Source organism: Rana temporaria, chromosome 1 (genome assembly GCF_905171775.1).
Source record: "Rana temporaria chromosome 1, aRanTem1.1, whole genome shotgun sequence".
Classification (NCBI taxonomy): Eukaryota; Metazoa; Chordata; class Amphibia; order Anura; family Ranidae; genus Rana; species Rana temporaria.
In genome coordinates this window covers 527,684,172-527,706,933 of record NC_053489.1, presented here as the reverse complement: position 1 = coordinate 527,706,933, position 22,762 = coordinate 527,684,172, and the positions used below count along the sequence as shown (strand labels likewise).

General features: G+C 43.7%; 1 protein-coding gene across 2 annotated transcripts in view; it reads right to left on the bottom strand.

Moving 5' to 3' along the window:
• Positions 1 to 852: 852 nt before the first annotated feature.
• The window catches only part of MND1 (meiotic nuclear divisions 1), a 98,783-nt gene continuing 76,873 nt past the window's right edge, over positions 853 to 22,762 (bottom strand). For both annotated transcript variants that reach the window (XM_040331962.1, XM_040331958.1), the window contains 2 exons: positions 6,678 to 6,722; positions 853 to 1,084 (listed from right to left, as the gene is read on the bottom strand). In XM_040331962.1, the coding sequence (XP_040187896.1) occupies positions 978 to 1,084; positions 6,678 to 6,722 (152 nt within the window). In that variant the 3' untranslated portion in view covers positions 853 to 977. The remainder of the gene's footprint in view (positions 1,085 to 6,677; positions 6,723 to 22,762) is intronic.

The following is a 22,762-nucleotide window of genomic DNA, read 5'->3' as shown; positions in this document are numbered from 1 at the left end:
TATACAAACGCAAATATTTAAAACACACCTAAAGTAACTCCTTGCAAAAAAAAAAAAAAAAACATAAATGATGAAAACATGCATAGGTAATTGTTACTTCTGTGAAAACTGCATGGTAAAATTATTGGAAGATCCACAGATATAGCAAACAAATTTTTATGCAGATCAAATTTTTTTCATCAAAAAGTCAAACTTGGCCTTGCCTCTGACTCCCCAGATTCCTACTGGTTGCCTCAATAACAGCTTTAGGCTGGGTTCACACTACTACACGACTTTCATCCTACTTTGCTCTGCTACATTGGTCCTACACTGATCCTACATTGGTCCTACATTGGTCCTACATTGATCCTACATTGGTCCTACATCCATCCTACTTTCATGAACAGGATACTACTTTGATCCGACTTTGTGATAGTCTGACTTGTTCTTTGACCAATCAAAACAATCCCAGGGTGAGATAAATTCCTTTTACTGCTGCTGTAATCACAAGTTGGATGTCAAAAGTCGGATGGTTAGGACAAGGCTCCTACTTTGATCCTACTTTAATGATATTCAATGGGCTGATGTAGGATCAAAGTAGTACAGGGAGTAGTTTCAAAGTCGGACCGACTTGTGTCGGACCAGTTAAGACAGCTCTCATAGGGAAACATTGATTTTCACACGTCATGCTACATGAGCTCCCAATGTAGGACCGTTGTAGGACAAGTGTGAACCCAGCATCACTGGATAACAGCATGGCATGGGAGGAGAGAAGGGGCGACATTAAGCTCAACAGAACAGTCCATATAACATCAACTGCTACTGATTGTTTTGACATGCCTTTTTTTGTTGCCGGTAACTTGGGATTATATATTTTTCTTATATGGTTAGTTTGAATTTCCCAGGTTTTTCACAGATTTACTTCAATGTAACGCACATCAGTGACGCAAGACATACTTACTACAGATATACAACAAGCTGAATGATTCTGAATTAATTCAGTCAATATAATCAAATTCTTCAGGTATGCCAAAAGTTTTATCAATCTTCCTTTCTTCGAAACCAAACTTTTTCTTGGCCCAGGATTTTACGGAAAATATGTTGTCTGTAAATACATGAAGAACAAATAACAAAAAGAGCATTGTGTCAAAGTCACGATGAGAGTTAAAATATTTCAGGATACTAAATTGAGTGGGGTACTATGCAATATACTCATGGTACAGTGGAGTGGAGATTGGTGCTTGGGCAGGCAACATTTATATTCTTATACCAATCCAATATTCCAAAAACCCGGGACACCTCATGTGCCAAGTGTGTGCAGTTACAAAGCAGTGATTACAGCAACTAGTCAATGTGGCCCACAGCACAGAGAAGTGTAAGATGGCTAGAGGACTATAAATTTAAAATTGAGTAATATATTCCAATAGACCCCCCTGAGTGCATGCTTTTTATCACTATACCTTATAGAACAGAAATGGGCAACACATACTATACCCCAGCCAGTAGGCACTGTATAATGTGAAATACTTTTACCTACCTGTACAAAGCAGAAAAATGTTCTGCTTAGAATGCTGGCAAAGATAAAAAGATTGTAGGCAATCCAATGATAACCCCTGTCACTGCAAACACGCCTCAGCTTGTAGCAAAGCAGTATGAAGAGCATGATCATAAACATAAAAGTGGGAACTGTGTCCCTCAATGGACTCCAAGATTATTATTATTTTTTTTACAGCGAACGCAAAATCCTATTTTTTCTCTAATCTATTGAGGGTCACACAAAGTTTTCACTCTTTGGAACATCCAGAAGCAGTCATACTGGACGACACAGCAAAAAAAAATAAAAGGCCAAAAAAAATAATACAGAACTGAAGAATGCCTGCTGCTCAAAGATCTTTGTGAAGTACGTTACACTTTAAGCTGGCATCAGATAGGGCTCTGCACCTCGATAGTAAAGGGTGGAACCCAGTCCTTGAAACTATAAGCTTGAATGATGGGCCATCTAAGCCAACTAGAGATTATGGAGTAAGATGATGGGGCACCCCCCTTTGGGGTTCATCTAAAATGACAAAAATAAATCAGTCTTTCTGAAAGAAGCTTTGGCTGAGGGATAAATTCCCTGAGCCCAAATCACATCTAGACTAGACAATGGAGGTACATTTTTCCCTTCACGAACAGAAGCCGAATAGAGGCACAAGAGAACAATGTCCTGGTTGAGGTGAAAAATAAACTATGCTAAGCAATACGTCCTGGGTCCCAACACCACCCTGTCCCTATGCAAGACCAAAAGAGGGTTATTTGCCAGAAAAAGCTGCCACAGTTCATAAACTCTTTATGTGTGATAGTAGATAGAGAAATGTATTTAATGAGTTCAAACTATTTCAGAAGGAAAGAGTGCACCAGATTCAGATCTCATAGTGTCGCTGGGGAAAGACTGGGGTTGTCACATGAGAGACTCCCCATACAAAGGCCTTTATCAAAGAGTGAATAGCTAACTGTTTATGAAATAAAATGAAAAAAAGAGCAGACACCTGGTTCTTGACTGTGTTTAAAGCCAAATATTGGTCCAAACCCAGCTGCAGGAAGAAAATAATTTGTTCCACAGAGAAGCTCCTGATGGGAAGCCTGAAGACTTGCATCAAGTGAAGTACAGGATGTCTTTCACATCTGATGACAGACCTTGCAGGAAGTAGACTTTCAAGCTTTAAGCATCATAGTAATTAAGGACTCAGAAAAGCCCCTGTCTCTTAGAACTTGAGCTTCTGCCAGAACATTTACCAGGTTGGTGTGCCAAATTCACCTGGACCATTGCAGAGCAATAACGATAATCAGAGTGCCCCCTATGTCGATTTTGCAGAGCATATGACAAAGATGTTTCAGAAGAGGAAAAACAAAGATCAGAGTGTACTGACCCCACCAAGCCACTGCATTCATCGAAAGCTTCTGCAAAGGCACACCTATACCTAGATACCAACCTGTCTAGCTTTTCCTTGAACCGGGAATCTAGGAGGACCACATACAACATCCCTCACCTATGACATAGGTCCTGGAACACCTCAAGCTCCCAAGTTCGGGCACCGTCAGCTGAGGAAATCTGCCTTCAAGTTGCCTTTACCTGGAAAGTATGGGGTTAACAACTCTGCAATGTGACAGGATCTGCTCTACCTTCTCTTTCTTCACAAGACTTTTAGTTTCTCCCCGATGGTTGATGTAAGCCATTGCCATGGATTTGCCCAACTGAATCAGTGTCAGATGACTCTTAAAACCGGGAGGCCAAACACTGAAGGGATAGTTAGATCACCTGAAGCTCCGAGGTGTTAACTGGGAGACGATATTCATCCGACAACAAAGCTGCGCAGGATTTCGCCCCAGCCCAACAGTCTGGCGGCCATAATGAGAATCTTCTAAATGTCTGAAAATTTTTCGTGACTCATCCTTTCAGGAATTTTGGACTTGAATATAAGCATGCATGTATAAGAGAAATATCAGAATTTCCCATACTGAAACTGGTTAAAGAAAGATGCATCCTCCACCAGAATAGTAAGCTTCTTTTTAAGGTGAGCCAACCTCAATTCTCAAAATATGTATATCATTTCAGTAAGCACTTGGGTGCAGCAAAAAATATATAAGGGTGCTACCAATCTCCATAGAGAATACAAAAAAAACAGATGCAAAGGCAAAGTCTTTGCAGCCCTAGCAGTTTTAAAGGTTTCGGAACTGGAAGCAGCCCTGCTAGAAGCAAGATTCTGAACCTCCCGTTTTAGGCTGCATTCACACCTGACCGTTTTCAGCTCAAAAAATGCTTGTAAAATGCCAGATAAACGCCCAACAAGCAAAATCCCATCCATTTCAATGGCACCTGTTCACATTTGAGCGTTTTGTCACCTGGAGCAAAACGCCTGAAAAACGCCTTAAGCTCAAAAAGAACACAAGCTTCTTTGGGGCAGATTACAAACGTTTTTCTTTTTACATTGGTGACCTGTACAAAATCGTACCAAACATTGCAGTAAAAACGTGCAACTTTGAAAGGTTCAGGTGCGAGTGCAGCCTTAAAGTGGTGGGTAACGCATCAATAAAAACTGAAAGAGTCTCATTTAATTTAGGACTGATAGCAGGAGACTTCAACTTCTCAGGGGTAAGCTCATCAGCCAAGGACTTGAGTGACTCAAAATCAGACTGACACTCTACAGCCAATGGTCCTGAAGCCACCAAGGCCATGGGCAAATCGGATACACAATCTAATGGACAGGGCATGGGAGTATGTTCAGGACCTCTGTGACCAGAGTCCATAAATAACTAGGTGATTTAGGTCAAAGTTTTGTATTAACATGGTAAAGACCTAAGCCAAAAAGGCTCAACTCTGAATGGCGTGGGCACAACACTGCACCCAGCAGATGACATTAGCACCCAGGCACATAGTGGTAATCCCATCCACGGCAGAAAAATGGCAGAAGGTAAACAAAATAATTAAAATAGAGGAAGATTCCAAGCTCGGCCCAACTAGCCTACTGAGTGAGTCTTTAGAGCCAGCGCAAGTGCTGAGGAAATGCTGATGGCTCTAGACTTGGAAAGCACTCTGCATCAAATTTTTATCAGAACCAAGTCTGGAAAGAGCCCCATACAGAGCCAAGTGCCTGAAGGTCACTTCCAAGCTCTCCTCACAACATCCAGTCCAGCAGGGCTTGGAAGCAGCACTCAAACAACTGCACCAGATAGCTGCCAATCGGAGGAGAACCTTCACCAGTGGTGTAAAGCAAGTCTTGACTGAAGAAAAAAAAATCTATGTAAATAGGTTAGTTATTACAGAAGCATAGATGCAGAAAAGATGTCCATCCTCCTAGGGAGCTGGCAAAAAACTGAGACATGCTGGTAGGTGGGGTTTGCTTGGGCTGGGATTTTTTCATTTGCCAGTTTTGAATTCTCTAGGTAGCAGCATAGCTCAAAACATTAAATACTTTCTGTGTCCCTCGATGGGCAAAAAAAAAACATTTAAAGAACATATTAATGTAACATACACTGGCATCAATGCACAGCTCACATACAAATTCCTCTGATCTGAGTATGCTGGGGTGGAATACTAAAGTCGGCAGTCAACAAAAACGAGAAGCAAATGTTCAATTGTAAATCATCTCACCTAATGCAGGGACATCTACAAACAAGTGGATGGCCCTAGTGACAACCACTTGTCTGTGGGGAAACATTTCTAGAATCACTGGGTATATACAGTAACTACGCTTTTTAGAATGTTCCATAAAAGTTGAAAATAAGTAAATAAAAATTAGGACACCAATTGAATTTGTACAAAGGAATTGATTTAGTGAATTTGTGCAAAGGAATTGATTTAGTGAATTTGTGCAAAGTTTTTTTTAAAGATTCTGGAAGGGTTCCTCTTGAATGTTCCAAATGTCAGGGTCGTTTAAAGACTGCTGCACTAAAGACTACCATCGCTGACCTTTGTTACCTGGCTGTCTCTGTTTTCAATACTTTCTGAGCTAAGCTGGAACAAGCATGAGGCCAGTTAAGTCCTGATCCGCATAATTGTTTTGGGTTAGTAACTCAAAAAAGAATAAAGTCACTGCAAAACTGGCATAACCAAATTTGTGAACAGAAGACTCGAACACCATCTGCTAGCTGGATTAAAGACTGCAGGATTTAAATCTGAATTTTAGCTTCACTTTAGCATTTCACTTTTTTTCACGTTATTGGAGCGAAACCATTTATTTTGAATGGGTCCAAAAACGTGCCAAAGTAGCTCATGTAGCAAATTTTGGCACCAAGCCAGGTATGTTTTGCCACACAATATGATAAAATTGCACTGTATTTGGGGTGCCATTAAGAAACAACGTTGCATGTTTTACCGCAATTTTACCATGATTTGTAATTGCGGGCAGAATCCCGGCGATGTGTTGTATGGGAAAACGCTTCGGATGGAGCACTTGTTCTTGATGTCACCACGCACAAGCCGGCTGCCTTGAGCCGCGGCTGCTTGAATGTACTGTTCACTGTCTTTTTTGGATGTCGGTGCCCAAGAAGTTTTTCAATACATTTTTAACTGGAGTACTACACCATGAAGCCTCTCTTTCTATCATATGATACACCCCACTGCTGGAGATTTCCTGGATAAGGATATCGTTGCAGCTACAGGACAACTATACCACTGGAGAGTTCGCTGTATTACAAGGATCCCTGCATTGGATCCCTGTGTAGGAATATCCCTGATCTGAGTGATCCTGTGATGAGCTTGTTTGATCTCTATAATTTGAGATCCATCGAATCTGGTAAGCGCCGTTGTTTGTTTTACTTTCTGGATAGAAGCATCAAGTGATGCAATACCGTTCACTATTGGAGCACCTTGTTTTTGACTTTTTGTGTTTTGAAGTGTACAGTTAATCACATATCATCATTACCCATTCTTTTTATATTAAGGGAGTTATATATATTGTTTGGTTGTGCACTTTTTCTTTTTATATACATTATTAGCTGAATATTCAGGCTATTTAAGTTGCAGCACCAGTGTGTCATATTTTTCTCTAGGGTTAGCGCAGATATTCCACTATACACATAACTAAAAACTATGGCAGACATTACCCTAATGCTCTGCAATAATTTTGAAATACATCCCCTCTATATAAATACATTTGATCTATGTATAGAGTGTCCACCTCTAGGGTCTTCCTGAGTGGTAAGGTACAAATGCTTACCAGTCCAGCGGTTAGCAGCATCTTTGGCCACCATGTTGCTTTTACCTGCAGATTTAAACAAAAAAAATAGTTTAGTACCCAAGTATGCATGGAATCAAACTATAATCATAGATCATAACCGACAACGATAAAAAGGAAAATGTCCTATCAAATACTTACTATAATTTTCCTTTCCTAATGGACTCCATTACAGCCTACCTATGGGTTTTCCCCCTCGAGCCTCCTCTCTTCTCCCCTATAGGACCCTACTTTTATAAAATTTCGCTCAAAGCTAGAGACCGCAATCTGTAACTAGCTTACTCATGACACTGGGAGGGAAATCCTGCTGCCTTGGAGTCCATCCGGAAAGGAAAATAGCGGTAAGTATTTAATAGGAAATTTCACAGACTCCATGGCAGTATACATATGGGAAATAAATCTTTATCCTGTACTAACATACAGGAATATCAAACAAAAAATAACAGATGATAAAGAAGCAGGCTCTTCACAACATGCCGCAAAGCTGCCCAAGACCTAGGCATACTCCTGGTCGAATGCGCTGTCACAGCCTTTGGAGGAGCCAAGCCCCTGGCTCTGTAAGCCTGTTGAATGGCCTGAACAATCCATGCCGCAATCATCCTAGATGAGACACGTTTTCCTTTGTTCTTTCCAACAACTTTAGAGTTTTTGGAACTGAAAATTCCTGGAACTGACCGCACTGGTGTGAACTATGCCATTGGAAATCATATAACCTACTTTCCATGCGTTTTTGATGCAGAACAAAAACGCACTGGACTGCATGTGGCGTGAACTGGCGCTTAAGGTTAAGAGAAAAGAGGGGGAAAAAAATCTGGAATGCGTAAAAAACTCACATGCAGAAAACCATCTGGAACGCATCCAGTCTGCATTTCTCTGGCCCTCATGGAATTCTTCGAGGATATTGTTGATAAATATTTCTCTCCCAAAAAGAGAAGCCTCTCCAACTGAGTCTGCAGGAGGGCCACCATATTTCCTCTGACCATTAACCTGTACAAGGTTAATATTACACCTTTCCATCCACTCCAGAAGGGAAGCATTATTGTCTTTATTCAAATAAATAAATAAATAAATAAATAAATAAATAGATACTTGGGCAAAGGAACAAGGTAGGGAAACAAAATTCCACACACACAGGGTCCTAGGAGGACAAAAAAGGAACGTGGCCCCTGGCTTTGAGACAAAATTTATGGGAGTGGGACTCTATAGGGGAGGAGAGGAGGTGGGGTAAACCCATACGTGTGCTTCCATGGAGTCTGTCAGGAAAGGACATACTTATGAAACCACTAAACATTGGATCTGTAACATAACCAAACGCAAGCTGAGAAGTGTTTAAATGGTTCAAGAAAGCTGCTTGAGGTTTTCTGACTGTTTCATATATGCTCTGTATACACTTTTCGTATTGAAGAAGGGAGACTGGTTAGCAGGCAATTTCTGCAGATCTCATAAACAGTGCTGGACTAAAGTTAACTTATAGATATAAGCTGATTACTGTTTGATTCTGTCAGTTTTAGGCCTCTTTAACCACTTAAGGACCGCTCACTGTATATATATACATCATTTTTTTAAAGATGGATATCTCAGTAACAGCAGCAGCTGCTGCCACAACCAAGATATCCATCTCTTCAGTGAGCGGTCCTGTCAACGATAACGGTGGTCTCCCCTCCCGCCGCTCTCCGCCGCTTACCTGAGCCGTCGGCAATGGCGGCGGCGATCGGGTCCTCTCCCCTGCTCAGCTGTGATACGAGTGAGGGCAAGATGGCCCCCACCCGTCCCCATAGCATAGCAGGGTGGAAGTGACATCAAAACGCCACTTCCGCCCAGGGTTCTTAAAGCAATATTTTCTGGTTGTCATTTTTTCAAATGACAAATTTATTTTTTTGCATTTTTGTCTAAATATGAGATCGGAGTTCTTTTAACCCCAGATCTCATATTTAACCACTTAATCCCGGACCAAAATGCAGCTAAAGGACCTTGCCCCTTTTTGCGATTCGGCACTGCGTTGCTTTAACTGACAATTGCGCGGTCGTGCGACGTGGCTCCCAAACAAAATTGACGTCCTTTTTTTCCCACAAATAGAGCTTTCTTTTGGTGGTATTTGATCACCTCTTATTTTTTGCGCTATAAACAAAAATAGAGCGTCAATTTTTTTAAAAAAATGCAATATTTTTTACTTTTTGCTATAATAAATATCCCCCAAAAATATATAAAGAAAATATTTTTTTACTCAGTTTAGGCCGATACGTATTCTTCTATATTCTGTATTCTTTTTGGTAAAAAAAAAAAAAAAAATATCGCAATAAGCGTTTATCGGTTCGTTTACAAAATAGGGGATAGTTTTATTGCATTTTTATTAAATTTTTTTTTTACTACTACTAATGGCGGCGATCAGCTATTTTTTTCGTGACTGTGACATTATGGCGGACACTTCAGACAATTTTGACACATTTTTGGGACCATTGTCATTTTCACAGCAAAAAATGCATTTAAAATGCATGGTTTATTGTGAAAATGACAGTTGCAGTTTGGGAGTTAACCACAAGGGGGCGCTGATGGGGTTATGTGCTCCCTGAAGTGTGTTTACAACTTTAGGGGAGTGTGGCTGTAGGTGTGACGTCAAGCTCTCCCCGTTCTTCAGCTCCAGGGACCGATCGCGGGTCTCCAGAGGCGGTCGGGTCCGCTGGTCACGGAACTTCGGACCGGGCCGCGGGTGCGCGCCCGCGACCCATGGCTGGGTACTAGTACAGGACGTACATGTGCCCAGCCGTGCCATTCTGCCGACGTATATGTGCAGGAGGCGGTCCTTAAGTGGTTAAGAGGACCTGACATGCGTTTTTCTATTACAAGGGATGTTTACATTCCTTGTATAAGGAATAAAAGTGATGCATTTTTTTTTTTGTGTAAAAATTAATAAAATAAATAAGAAAATAAAAACATTTTTTTTTTTAAAAGCGCCCCGTCCCGACGAGCTTGCGCGCTGAAGCGAACGCATGCGTGAGTAGCGCCCGCATATGAAAACGGTGTTCAAACCACACAAGTGAGGTATCACCGCGATCGTTAGAGCGAGAGCAATAATTCCCAGCCTTAGACCTCCTCTGTAGCTCAAAAGATGCAACCTATAGAATTTTTTAAACGTCGCCTATGGAGATTTTAAGGGTAAAAGTTTGACGCCATTCCACGAGCGGGCCCAATTTTGAAGCGTGACATGTTGGGTATCATGTATAAAAATATTGGGCTAACTTTACTGTTGTCTTATTTTTTAATACAAAAAACTGATTTTTTTTTCAAAAAAAGTGCGCTTGTAAGACCACTGCGCAAATACGGTGTGACAAAAAATATTGCAATGACCGCCATTTTATTCCCTAGAGTGTTAGAAAAAAATATATATACAATGTTTGGGGGTTTTGAGTAATTTTCTAGCAAAAAAAAACGTAAAATTGTATACTTACCTTTCCGTAATTTTCCTTTCCTGACGCATCTTCATGGCAGCACACACTGGGTTGTGACTCCGCCCCCACAACCTGACAGGATTGGTTAGCTATAAATTTGAAGAGGAGACACCCGGCATTATTCTCCGTAAATATCATCATTGAACAGTAGGGTGGGCAGCTGTGTGATGCCATGAAGATGCGTCAGGAAAGGAAAATTACGGAAAGGTAAGTATACAATTTTCAGTTTTCCTGACGCATTCATGGCAGCACACACTGGGAAATAACTCGCCAGTCGGGAGGGTTCAATGCAAAAGTATTTTATTCCCTAGAGAGCAGAAGAATTGGCCCTGATGACAGATCTGCCAAATTCGGCCGTAGCCAAGAGAGCGGCGTCCACCCTGTAGTGGGAGATAAAGGTATGCCTGGAAGACCAGGTTGCTGCTCTGCAGATAGTTTCCGAAGAAACACCACAATATGCTGCCCAAGAGGTTGCCACTGCCCTGGTTGAGTGTGCCCTGACGCCTTCCGGGATCTCCATCTGCTGAGTGGAATACGCTTTTTCAATAGCCTTGACTAGCCAAGAGGCGATGGTGCGGGAAGTGGCCGCCTGGCTTTGCCTGGCCCCGTGAGGTATAATCAAGAGGGCGTCTGTTGATCGAAGATGAGTAGTAGCCGACAGATATTTGGAAATTGTAGACTTAATGTTCAAGGCATGAGGTTCGCCATTCTCGTTAGAAAGGCATGGTAAGATGATGTCCTGGCTGTAATGGAAGGCCGAAGTAACTTTGGGCAGGAAACGGTCTGAAGGTCTCAGAATCACCCTGTCCCATAGAGAAATCGAGTTAAGTGGGAAGAAGGGTGGATTGGAGAACGCCTCGAGGACCACGGAAAGATCCCAGGACGGGAAGGACGGTCTTCTGGGTGGTCTGATCTTTACGCATGCCTTTATGAACTGTATGATCAAAGGATGCAAGGCCCATCTGGTGCCAGTTTTGGCGGACAGAGCGGAGATCTGTACCTTTAGGGTGCTTGAATTTAGGCCCTTGTCAATTCCCGTTTGCAGGAACTCCAGGATCTGGTAAGGATCGGGTGAGACGGGGTTCTAACCTTTGAGTTGCGCCAACTGGGCGAATTTTTCCCAAATCCTGGTATAAATGGTGTTCGTGGAGGATTTCCTGGCTTGCATTAAAGTTGTTATAACCGCCTGGGAACATCCTTGTTCTCTTAGTCTAGCCCTCTTAACCTCCAGGCTGTTAGGTGGAGCCTGTCTGGGGCTGGATGGAGAGACCGACCTTGGAGTAGAAGATCCGCTGTAACTGGAAGGTGGATTGGAGGTCGGGTATTGAGCTGTAGGAGCGTCGTAAACCACGGTCTCCTCGGCCAGAATGGTACTACTGTGATTACTGTGGCCGACGACCTTCGGAGTCGAGATAGAAACCTCGCTATTAGGGGAGTTGGGGGGAAGATGTACCCCAGATTGAAGTCCCATGGGTGAAGAAGGCAATCTGTCCCCTCTGCTGTTGGAAAGGGTACCCTGGAAAGGAATCTTGAACACTTGGCATTTGCTGGTGTTGCTGCCAGGTCTATCTCCGGAACCCCCCAGGTTTCCGTCAGAACGGAGAACTCCCGGGGATTCAAGGACCACTCGTTGTTGGACAGAAGTTCCCTGCTCAGAAAGTCGGCTAGCGTATTCTGTGCTGCTGGGACATAGACTGCTCTCAGGTCCAGAAGATGTATCTGGGACCACTCCATTATGGGGCGAACTTCCTCCAGAAGAGTGAGGTTTCGGGTACCGCCCTGCCTCTGGATGTAGGCTACCGCCATCCTGTTGTCCATCCGAATTAGGACGCTCTTCCCCTGTAGAAGAGGCGCAAAGGCTAAGAGGGCCTGGAATGCCGCTCGGAGCTCCAGTATATTTGAGACCGTCCCCCGAGCAGGGAAGTGCCAGTGACCCTGGGCTGTCTGATCCAGGTAGTGAGCCCCCCAACCTCTCTCGCTGGCATCTGATGTCACTATCTCCGGTTCCGGAGGAGCTATGGGTCTGAATCTTCTGAGGTTGGAAGGGCAAGTCCACCACAAAAGGGAGTGTCTTACATGACTGGGGATGCTGATGGGTTGGTGCATTGATGCTCCGTCCCCTGATTTCTTTCGTACCAGAAAGAGAGGGGAATAAAATCCCCTGCCTCTTTGGTGCGAAGGAACTTCCACGATAGCTCCTTTCTGAACTAGTTCTAAGATATATTGAGTGAGCAGTTTCCTTTTGTCTAGGGAAGACGGTATCTTGGTGGGTTGAAAGGTAGCATGAGGCAATACCCCTATAAAGTTCCATCTGTGGCCATGCTTTATTGTAGAAAGAGTCCATGGGTCCTCTATGTGGTCCGACCATATTTGTGCGAAACTGCTGAGCCTGGCGCCCACCTGAGCTGGGTGGGCAGGCAAGACTTCAAAAGGACTTCTGCTGGTCCCCTGCAGTAGTGGCCTTGGGCTTCTGACCCCTCGCAAAGGGTGTGCGATTAGGTCTCCATTCTCTCCTGAACTCCTTGCCGGGGCGATAGGATCTGGCTTCCCTGTACCTCTCAGGCAGATTACGCCTGAAGGTAGGACCTTTCTGAGGCTTGGGTCTTCTGTCGGAGGGAATAAGCCCCGATTTTCCACCAGTGACCTTGGAGATTGCCGAATCTAATTTCGTGCCGAACAGGTTCGTGCCATCATATGGTATCTTGCACCAGTTGGCTTTTGAAGCCGCGTCAGCGACCCAAGGCTTTAACCATAAGGCTCTGCGGGCCATAACTGAGGCTAACATGGACCTGGCCGAAGAACGAATGATATCCACGGAAGCCCCCGCCATGAAGTCACCGGGTAGTCTGATCTCCTGCAAGGAGGATATTACATCCCCTCGATCAGCACCTTCCAGGAGAGACTTCTCAGCGTTGGCTGCCCATGCGGAAATGGCCTTGGCAACAGCCGCTGTAGCAATAGCTGGTCTACATGCTCCCCCTGACGTGGAGTAAGCCTTCAACTCTAGGTCGATCTTACGGTCGAGAACATCCCGGAACGACACTGCGTCCTCTATTGGCAGAGTGACATGCCTGGCGAGTCGCATAAGAGAAGCATCCACAACGGGAGCGTTAATGAGGGAAGCGACTTTAGATTCTCTCAGAGGGTACAGTTTAGAGAGTTTGTTGGACAGACCGGGACGCTTGTCTGGTTTCTCCCACTCCTCCTTAATGAGGTCTTCCAATTCTTCGATGAAGGGAAACAGTTCGGGATCCCTCCTTAACTCGGGGAAATATTTCCCAACCTTTAGTGGTTCCGTCACGGGTTCTTCCCAACCTATTGTCGCCTTGACCGAGCGGGCAAAAGGTTTGACTAGACAAAAGTCAAATCCAGACACGAGTTCTCGATCTTCATGATCGGAATGAGCCTCTGTTAGTTGGGTATATGGGCCGGAGGCGGATGAAGTGCCTGGGGTGGGCTCATCACAGACCAAAGGAACTGAGGTCCACATTGATTCTTGCGCTGATTCCCCCACGAGCTGTTGGGAGGAGAGATCTGTAGCCATCCTGGCACTCGTCTCCTTTTCTCTAGTTGCTTCATTAAAGCAAGTTTGACATGCTAGCTTTCCTGGCAAAGCAGTAGCACCGCACACCCAGCAAGCGTTTGCTGCAGGACGGGTATGATAATGCTCGCGGTGGAATGAGGGAGACCGTCTGCGATGAGACCGGCTGTGACGGGAGCGGCTGCGGCGTGATCGGCTATGCCTTGATCGATGGTAGCGGGAGGAAGATCTTGACCGACTCTTACGGGATCTCCTGCTTGATGCATGCCTGGACCTCTCCCTGCGCCGTGGGCTTGGGTCTCTAGGCCTGATGGGACTGCAACAGAAAGACAGTGTTTAGCGGCCGGCTCTCTTTTTTGTCTCTTCTCTACTTACCTAATAGTATGACGGTCTCCATACCTTGTTTGCTGGTAGTGGTCTGCGAGGGCAGTGGGCTCCATAAGACATACAAGGAAGCAGCAGATTGCAGATAGGTGAAAGGAAGCAACAGGTGGGTTAACAAAAGCAAAGTGAAAGTAAAAGGTAAACCCTAGAAGGGAGAAGGCACCTATATACCTTGGGAGAAAACCCAGTGAAATTTGGGCAAAGCAGCAGCCTTGGGGCAAAAAAGATACAAGAAAAAATTCCCACTACTAGCGCTACACCATAAGGACAATAAAACACAGTGTTTTGTGTAGTAAAAAAAGATGAAAAAACCTTTCCGTGCAGCTGTCAATCACCTGAGAACATGGGCAAAAAACTGAAACAAAAAATACAGCGCTCGAGGAAGGAGTACGAATCACTTTATAGTCTTAAAGTAGTGCAAAAATATACACATGAACTGAAAAATTAAAAACTGCACACTAGGCAGAAAGTTTAAACAAGCGAATCTATTGCAAAGTCCCCAAACACTTGAACAGTAACCATATGGTGATAGTGGGATAGCAACCTGAAATCACTGCTGGGAGAAAGCTTCCAACCAAAGTACACTTCTGTAGTATATGAAGGTGGTACAGCCGTTAGTATGCCTCTAAGCAGGGAGATGAAAAACACACAGCGGGGAGACAGCATCCACGCTGGGAGTGAACATAGATGTTATTCACCTGCCGAGGGAGAAATGGCTGTAGTTCTAATCCAACAGGGAGGCCGATGGGGGCGGGATCACTCCTCGCAACGAAGGATGTAGGGCAGTGAGGGAGATCCTGGATGGGAACCACCGTGCCAATACGAGGACGCCGCCGCGTCAATCAGAAGCGAGGAGGGAGGGGTGGAATCACCGCTGCGTCACATGAAGGGGAAGGGAATGAAGTCCGGACTCTATCCCTCGAGGGTCATGTGACTCCAGGGGCCAATCAGTGGAAGAGGTAGACGAGCAGTAAAATCAACATGCTGAACGTCACTGAAGGAATTCCCAGACTGTCAGTATCTCAGCATTGGCTTCTTGTAAACAAGTGGGGGCATAAAACGAGATGGGGGTGAGCCGTGACTGACATGTTTCGCGTGCCAGACGCTTTGTCAAAGTCACGGACAGGCAACACCACCAGATTAAAATAGGAACATGTAACAATCCCATTGGATAATGGCGGGCGGGGGGACGGATTTAAAGTATTAACCCCACCATCACCATTCGGTTCTTTATTTAAAAAAGCAACATATTGAGTTTGCAATTATTATGTTTGTTGATATTAAACTAGAAACACCCAATAGTGACACATATACAAAAAATAATAATAGCACATATACAAAAATACGTAATACATACATTGAAAATGAATGAAAATAAAATAAAAAATAAAAAATACAATATAAAAATAAAAAATATATAAAAAATAAAGAATAAAAAATAAAAAATATAATACAAAACACAATGTACTCAACTCATAACATAAATATTAGTGACATGAACACATTTATCTATAAAAATTATCATTTTTTAAAAACATGACGTTGAATAAAAAGAGCCATAAGCTCTGTATACTAAAATTTAATTCAAGTTTCGTTCGTAATGCTGAGGATATCTAGCTCCTCGTTAAGGCCACCTGGTGACAAAGAACCCATCCGAAAGATCCAATAAGTTTCCCTCTTGCAGAGGAGGGAAAATCTTTCATTAGCCGTAAGTGACCCTATTGGAATGGACTCAATCGCCATGACCTCCAGGCACTTAAAATCTTTATTATGGGCCTGCAGGAAGTGTCTAGGTACACTGTGTTTGTCACAGCCCTTTTTGATAAGGCGTCTATGCTCGCCTATTCGTATCCGTAAAGTCCCATCCAGGATCTCCCTCACTGCCCTACATCCTTCGTTGCGAGGAGTGATCCCGCCCCCATCGGCCTCCCTGTTGGATTAGAACTACAGCCATTTCTCCCTCGGCAGGTGAATAACATCTATGTTCACTCCCAGCGTGGATGCTGTCTCCCCGCTGTGTGTTTTTCATCTCCCTGCTTAGAGGCATACTAACGGCTGTACCACCTTCATATACTACAGAAGTGTACTTTGGTTGAAAGCTTTCTCCCAGCAGTGATTTCAGGTTGCTATCCCACTATCACCATATGGTTACTGTTCAAGTGTTTGGGGACTTTGCAATAGATTCGCTTGTTTAAACTTTCTGCCTAGTGTGCAGTTTTTAATTTTTCAGTTCATGTGTATATTTTTGCACTACTTTAAGACTATAAAGTGATTCGTACTCCTTCCTCGAGCGCTGTATTTTTTGTTTGGGGCAAAAAAGGAATTTTTCAGTGCTTTTGAATCTGGCGCCGCCGTCGCGGCGCTGATGACGCATGCGCAGTAGCGCCCCATCTTGGATGAGGGCGAGGGAGACCCCCGGCGTCATCCTTCTGCTGCGCGCATGCGCAGTACGCTCGGGGAACGCGGCGGCTGCGAGGCACTACAGGGCTCAGAGAGCCTGCTGCTGAGGTACTCTAGGATAAATACAAAGAAGAGAAATATGTGCCAAATAAACAGGGAGACATGTATACACAGAAAACAAGCATAATACTCAGCAGGAGAGGGGGAGGGATAGAATGAGCCACACTGCCAGTATAAGCTTATTTAAAGCTTGTATATAAGCCAGGGATAGCCGGGATTTAACCCCTGAGACCACCAGAGCGGGGTTCCCCCTATAAAGCTCTATTAGAGACAGTACAAGGGGGACTTCCAAACAGGAGAGGCTGAACCTGCTGGGACGATAGCGGTAGGAGACAAGCTGTACGTCCATGTCCTGTCAGGTGAGGATAAAAAAAGAGAATAATGCCGGGTGTCTCCTCTTCAAATTTATAGCTAACCAATCCTGTCAGGTTGTGGGGGCGGAGTCACAACCCAGTGTGTGCTGTCATGAATGCGTCAGGAAAAATGCTTTAATCTTGTAAACGCCAAGTCTGAAAAACAGGCTTGGTCTTAAGTGGTTAATAAAATATGAACACACTATAAAATGTATTTACATATACATGTAGCGCCGGGTCACTTCTAAGTGCCGGTGCTGATAAAAGTTAAGGGATAATCAGAGTATATTTTGACTCTGATCTCAATTTTGATTCTAAAGAGGGTCTCTGTTTCAGCTGGGCTGTGCTGTGCTGTGGGCTTGTTCTGTTGTTGCTGGGGTGTTATACCACCCCGGGGCGACAGGTGGCGCCAGTGGAGTCGAGGCTTGGGTGCCTCTTGCCAGCAGCCAAACAGGAGGGAGTTTCTCTCGCTGGGCATGCTGAAAGAGGGTACTTCTGGAACAGACGCCGTTGAGGCGGGGTTCTTTCCCGGTGTGGCACCCACCTTCAGGGTGACCACACATCACGGCCCCCCGGCGAGACGGCCTACCAGGCCGGGGTGTGCGTGCCATGCCGTGTTCCTGGACCATGTTGGCCCGGAACATTTAAAGGTGTGGTGGGGCCCCAGTGACCGACTGGGTCCCCAATTCTGAGAAGATCCCAAGCGAGATAGCTGTTTCGGTGGGGAGTATGCCTGAGGAGAGCCAAGAGAGGCTGGCGATCCAAAAGGGCTTTGACAATCCATCAGGGATCAAGGTAACCGGACACAGAGGGTGGATGCTAGCCACCTGTCAGTCGGTAACCAAATTGAAAACTACCTGAAGTTGATCCAGGTACAAATACTATCAAGGAGGATTGTCTCCATGATCTAAATTCTAGGGAGGGTCTGTGGCAGAGATCTTTTCCCTCAAAGTTCCGAGTGATACTCTGGCTGCCAGGTCGGTGTGAGAGGCCTGTCCGGGTACACTATACCCAATCCGGCTGGAGTGGCGATGAAAGCAAAGTGTTGTTGGAAGCAGGACTGTTTCCGTATCGTTATGCCTGAATCTGCTGTTTCTTCTCCTCATACATCTTTACCCTCTACCTCAAGTTTTATCTCTTTTTGGGTAAATAAAAGCACAAGAAAAAGACACCTGCTGTGTGGACATTTCATTACTTTGGCTCTCATCGACTACCCTAGATGGCAGAGTTACAGAGGTAACAGTCCACCCGATCTATAACCAGCGGCTCCTTCGGGGGTGAGCGCTACATACAGTTTTGACACTCACTGATTTCAATGATTTATGCATTATGAACAATAATACTTAGAAGTCGCTTCATACATACTTTTTTTAATGTGCTCTGCATATAATCATAAATATGTAAAGTGTACCATTGAACAAACAGTACAGATATTTCATTTTGGCTTGGTTCACCAGCAGTATGTAGCGTCATCGTATAACTGGTGTGAGGGGTGACCAGGAAAACTCAGTGTTTACAAGATGTAAATTAAAGAAAAAAAAAAATCTTTCAATATTATTTTAATATTTTTTCATTTTTCTTCCTTTTCTTTACATACTGTGACCACACCAATACAGTGTTACCATAGTAACACTGTACCATTACTATAAGTAAAGGTTTTTTACTGAATGAGTGTGTAAACACTGTGTATTGTTATGATTGGCCACAGCTAATCACATTGTACAAATGGGCTGTGAATGGCCCTGTCTGTACCATGTGATCACTAACCAATCAGAGCTACCAACACAATTATATACAATGAATGACATGAAAGGAAGCCATTCATTGATTACAACTGTCATGTGATCTGCTGTGATCGGTCACATCGGTCAAATGGCACCGGCAGCAGGCTGGTACACTGATCAGTCATCTGCTGCGTCCGGCTGTACCAATTGTACACATGGACGTGCCATTCATTCACAGAGTTATGTCAATGAACTACAATTGCCATCAGCCACTGCATCTGACGGCTTGTAGTTCAATGAACTGCGAGTGCACTGGTGAGCGCTCTTGTAGTCCATTGAGCTTCCTGGACTACAGGAACTGCCTGCCCTTATCGGAGGTACAGGCAGACAGTGTACTGACAGTCTGCAAGAGTCTGACCTTGCATCCCCAATCTGCTCATCGGGGGTGCAATGCTTTACATTCTCCCAAGAAAAAAAAAAAAAATGATGTACATTTTTTTCACTTGCAAAAAAAAAAATTACATTTATTTTTCTTTAACCACTTAAGGACAGAAGGTGTTTTTCAGATTCGGCGTTTACAAGACTAAACATTTTTTTTTGCTAGAAAATTACTTAAAACCCCCAAAAATTATATATTTTTTTCTAACACCCTAGAGAATAAAATGGCGGTCATTGCAATACTTTTTGGAATTAAAAAATAAGACAATAAATTTGGCCCAATTTTTTTATATATTGTGAAAGATAATGTTACGCCGAGTAAAATGATACCCAACATGTCACGCTTCAAAATTGCGCCCGCTCGTGGCATGGCGTCAAACTTTTACCCATAAAAATCTCGATAGGCGACGTTTAAAAAATTCTATAGGTTGCATTTTTTGAGCTACAGAGTAGGTCTAGGGCTAGAATTATTGCTCTAACGATCGCGGCGATACCTCACTTGTGTGGTTTGAACACCGTTTTCATATGCGGGCGCTACTCGCGTATGCGTTTGCTTCTGCGCGCGAGCTCGTCGGGACGGGGCGCTTTAAAATATTTTTTTTTTTTGTTTTCTTATTTATTATTGATTTTATAATTTTTTACACTGAAATAATAAAAAAAAAATGTATCACTTTTATTCCTATTACAAGGAATGTAAACATCCCTTGTAATAGAAAAAAGCATGACAGGTCCTCTTAAATATGAGATCTGGGGTCAAAAAGACCTCAAACAAAATGGAAAATTTGTCATTTAAAAAAAATGACAACAAAAAAATTGTCTCTTTAAGACGCTGGGCGGGACTGACGTTTTGACGTCACTTCCGCCCAGCAAAGCTATGAGGACGGGTGGGGGCCATCTTGCCCTCACTCGAGTCCTCACTGATCAGGCAGCAGCACCCGATCTCCTCCGCCGCTACCTGACGGCTCCGGTAAGCGGCGGAGGGCGCGGGAGAGCGGCGGGAGGCCCTCTCCCGCCACCGATAACGGCGATCTCGCAGCGAATCCGCCGCGGAGACCGCCGTTATCGTTTACACGGCCGCCCACTGAAAAGATGGATACCTTGGTTGTGGCAGCAGCTGCTGCCGTTACCGAGATATCCATCTTTAAAAAGAAGACGTACATATACAGTGGGCAGTCGGTAACTGTTTTTTAAAGGTGAACTTGGCTTTTAACCACTTCCAGCCCAAGAACGTCATATGACGTCCTGGATTTTCAGTGGGGATATCTGAAAGATGCCTGCAGCCACAGGCATCATTCAGATATCCATCTCTTCAGCCGGCGAATCCCTGCACCATAAGAATGATCATAGCGGCGGTTCCACCGATTGATCGTTCTTATAGGCGGCGGGAGGGGACGCCGCCCCCCCCCCCTCCATCCGGTGCTTCTCCGGGCTCTCCTTTGCCATCGGAGACCCGGAGAAACGATCCGCCGGCGTCCGATGGAAACCATAGAGTAGACTGGTGACCAGATGGTTACCAGTCATCTCTATGATCGTCGGAGGCCCGATGTTATGACGTCACGGTTCCTGGAATGTAAACACAGCCGCAATCGCGGATGAAAGCATTAGATCGGTGAATTTTTTTTTTTCACGATCTAATGCTTTCCACCCTGGAGGAGAGATGTGGGGTCTTATTGACTCTGCATCTCTCCATAAAGAGTACCTGTCACAAACCATTCCTATTACAAGGGATGTTTACATTCCTTGTAATAGGAATAAAAGTGATCAAAAAAAAAAAAGTCAAAAAAAGTGTAAAAATAAAAGAAATTGAGTAAAATAAAAAATAAAACAATTTTTTTAAACGCCCCTCGCGTTTAGAAGCGAACACACACGCAAGTCCCGCCCACATATGTAAACGCTGTTCAAACCACACATGTGAGGTATCGCCACGTGCGTTAGAGCGCCAGCAACAATTCTAGCACTAGACCTCCTCTGTACCTCTAAAGTGGTAACCTGTAAAAAAAAAAATAAAGCGACGCGAGATTTTTAAGTACTGACGTTTGGTGCCATTCCATGAGTGTGCGCAATTTTAAAGCGTGACATGTTAGGTATCTATTTACTTGGCGTAACTTCATCTTTCACATTATACAAAAAAATTGGGCTAACTTTACTCTTTTGTTATTTTTTAATTCACAAAACCGATTTTTTCCCCAAAAAAGGCGTTTGAAAAATTATTGCGCAAATACTGTGCGAGATAAAAAGTTGCAACGGCCGGCATTTTATTCCCTAGGGTGCCTGCTAAAAAAACATATATAGTGTTTGGGGGTTCTGAATAATTTTCTAACAAAAAAATTATGATTTATGCATGTAGGAGAGAAGTGCCAAAATAGGCCTGGTATGGAAGTGGTTTTTAAAGTGATTGTAAAGTCTCAGTTTTTTTTTTTTCTTTCAATAGTTTTTTATTAGTTTCAACAGTTTCAGACATAACTGATACAAACACAATGAAAAGAAACATATCGGTGAAATGGGTCACCAGGAGTAGAGATAACTTAGTCCTACCACATTATGATGCCATCACTCATAACAGATGAAAGTGATTAGCTTTCCGTAACCCACTATGCCCGTAGGGCCGGTACTCATGTAGAACTGTGGTAATATTGTGTCAGTTTTTTTTTTTTCTATAAAAATAACAAACATGTCATACTTACCTGATCTCTGCGCACATGAAGCATTGGTTCGGCCTCGCCACCTCTCTCTCCTGATTGGCTAACTGATTTTGAATGACAGCAGGAAGTAAACCGGAAGTGATGTCACAGGAAGTGATCTGTAACATGGGAGGTGTCACACAAGAGAACCGTCGCGAAAGTTCAGTGAGTGCATCCCCAAAAGGGGAAAACACCCCCCCCACGTGGTGACCACCCCCTGGTGAAAGGAGCACTTGATAAGAAATAATTTGATCAATGACATTTGGTTCACGTGCACCATTATTGTTTCCTATGTGTAACACATAGAGGGCTTTCAAACGGTGGTTTGAAAATAGCGCTGCTACAGTATCATACTGGACTTTGGGACTTTCATTAGTTTCTCTCCCCTTTTTTTACAGTTTGTTAGATGTTGTACATTTTTTAAGCAGCTGCTTGACGGTATAATAATATTTTTTTTCATCTCACATCCTGCTGCCAATCACCTTGATTGCTTATTCCTGAGCGCTGAGTAGTGCTAACAAATTGGAGGAAGGGCGACACTAGCACTCTTTTTTAGATGTTTGTGACCTACAATCCATGAAGCTGTGACAAATTTTTAAAAAAATCTGCATATTTAGAAAAGCCAGACAGCAATAGCTAATGTCATACTTATGTGAAAAAATGCAAAAAGTGAGTTAAAAGAGGCGACAGCTAATACAAGTTTAATGTATAGAAACAAAAGCACTTTTCTAATCTGCTCAGAGTCAGTGTGGGCACACCATAAATCAACTGTGAAAACACATGACGACATTTGGCCTTGGAGCCTTGTTTTCTCAATTATATGCCAGCATTAAGATGGGAATCCTACTCTCTGTCAGTCCCTCCCACGATGAGATAATCGCTATATTATGGGATTATCACTCTGTGCAGTTCAGTTGTATCACTTTATTGCCCGTGTAATTATAATTTTTTAAGCAATGAGCTTTGAAAAAACCTATAAAAAGGCCTTATGACTATATACTATTTTTCGCTACCATGTAAAATGTGTCTAATTATTAAAA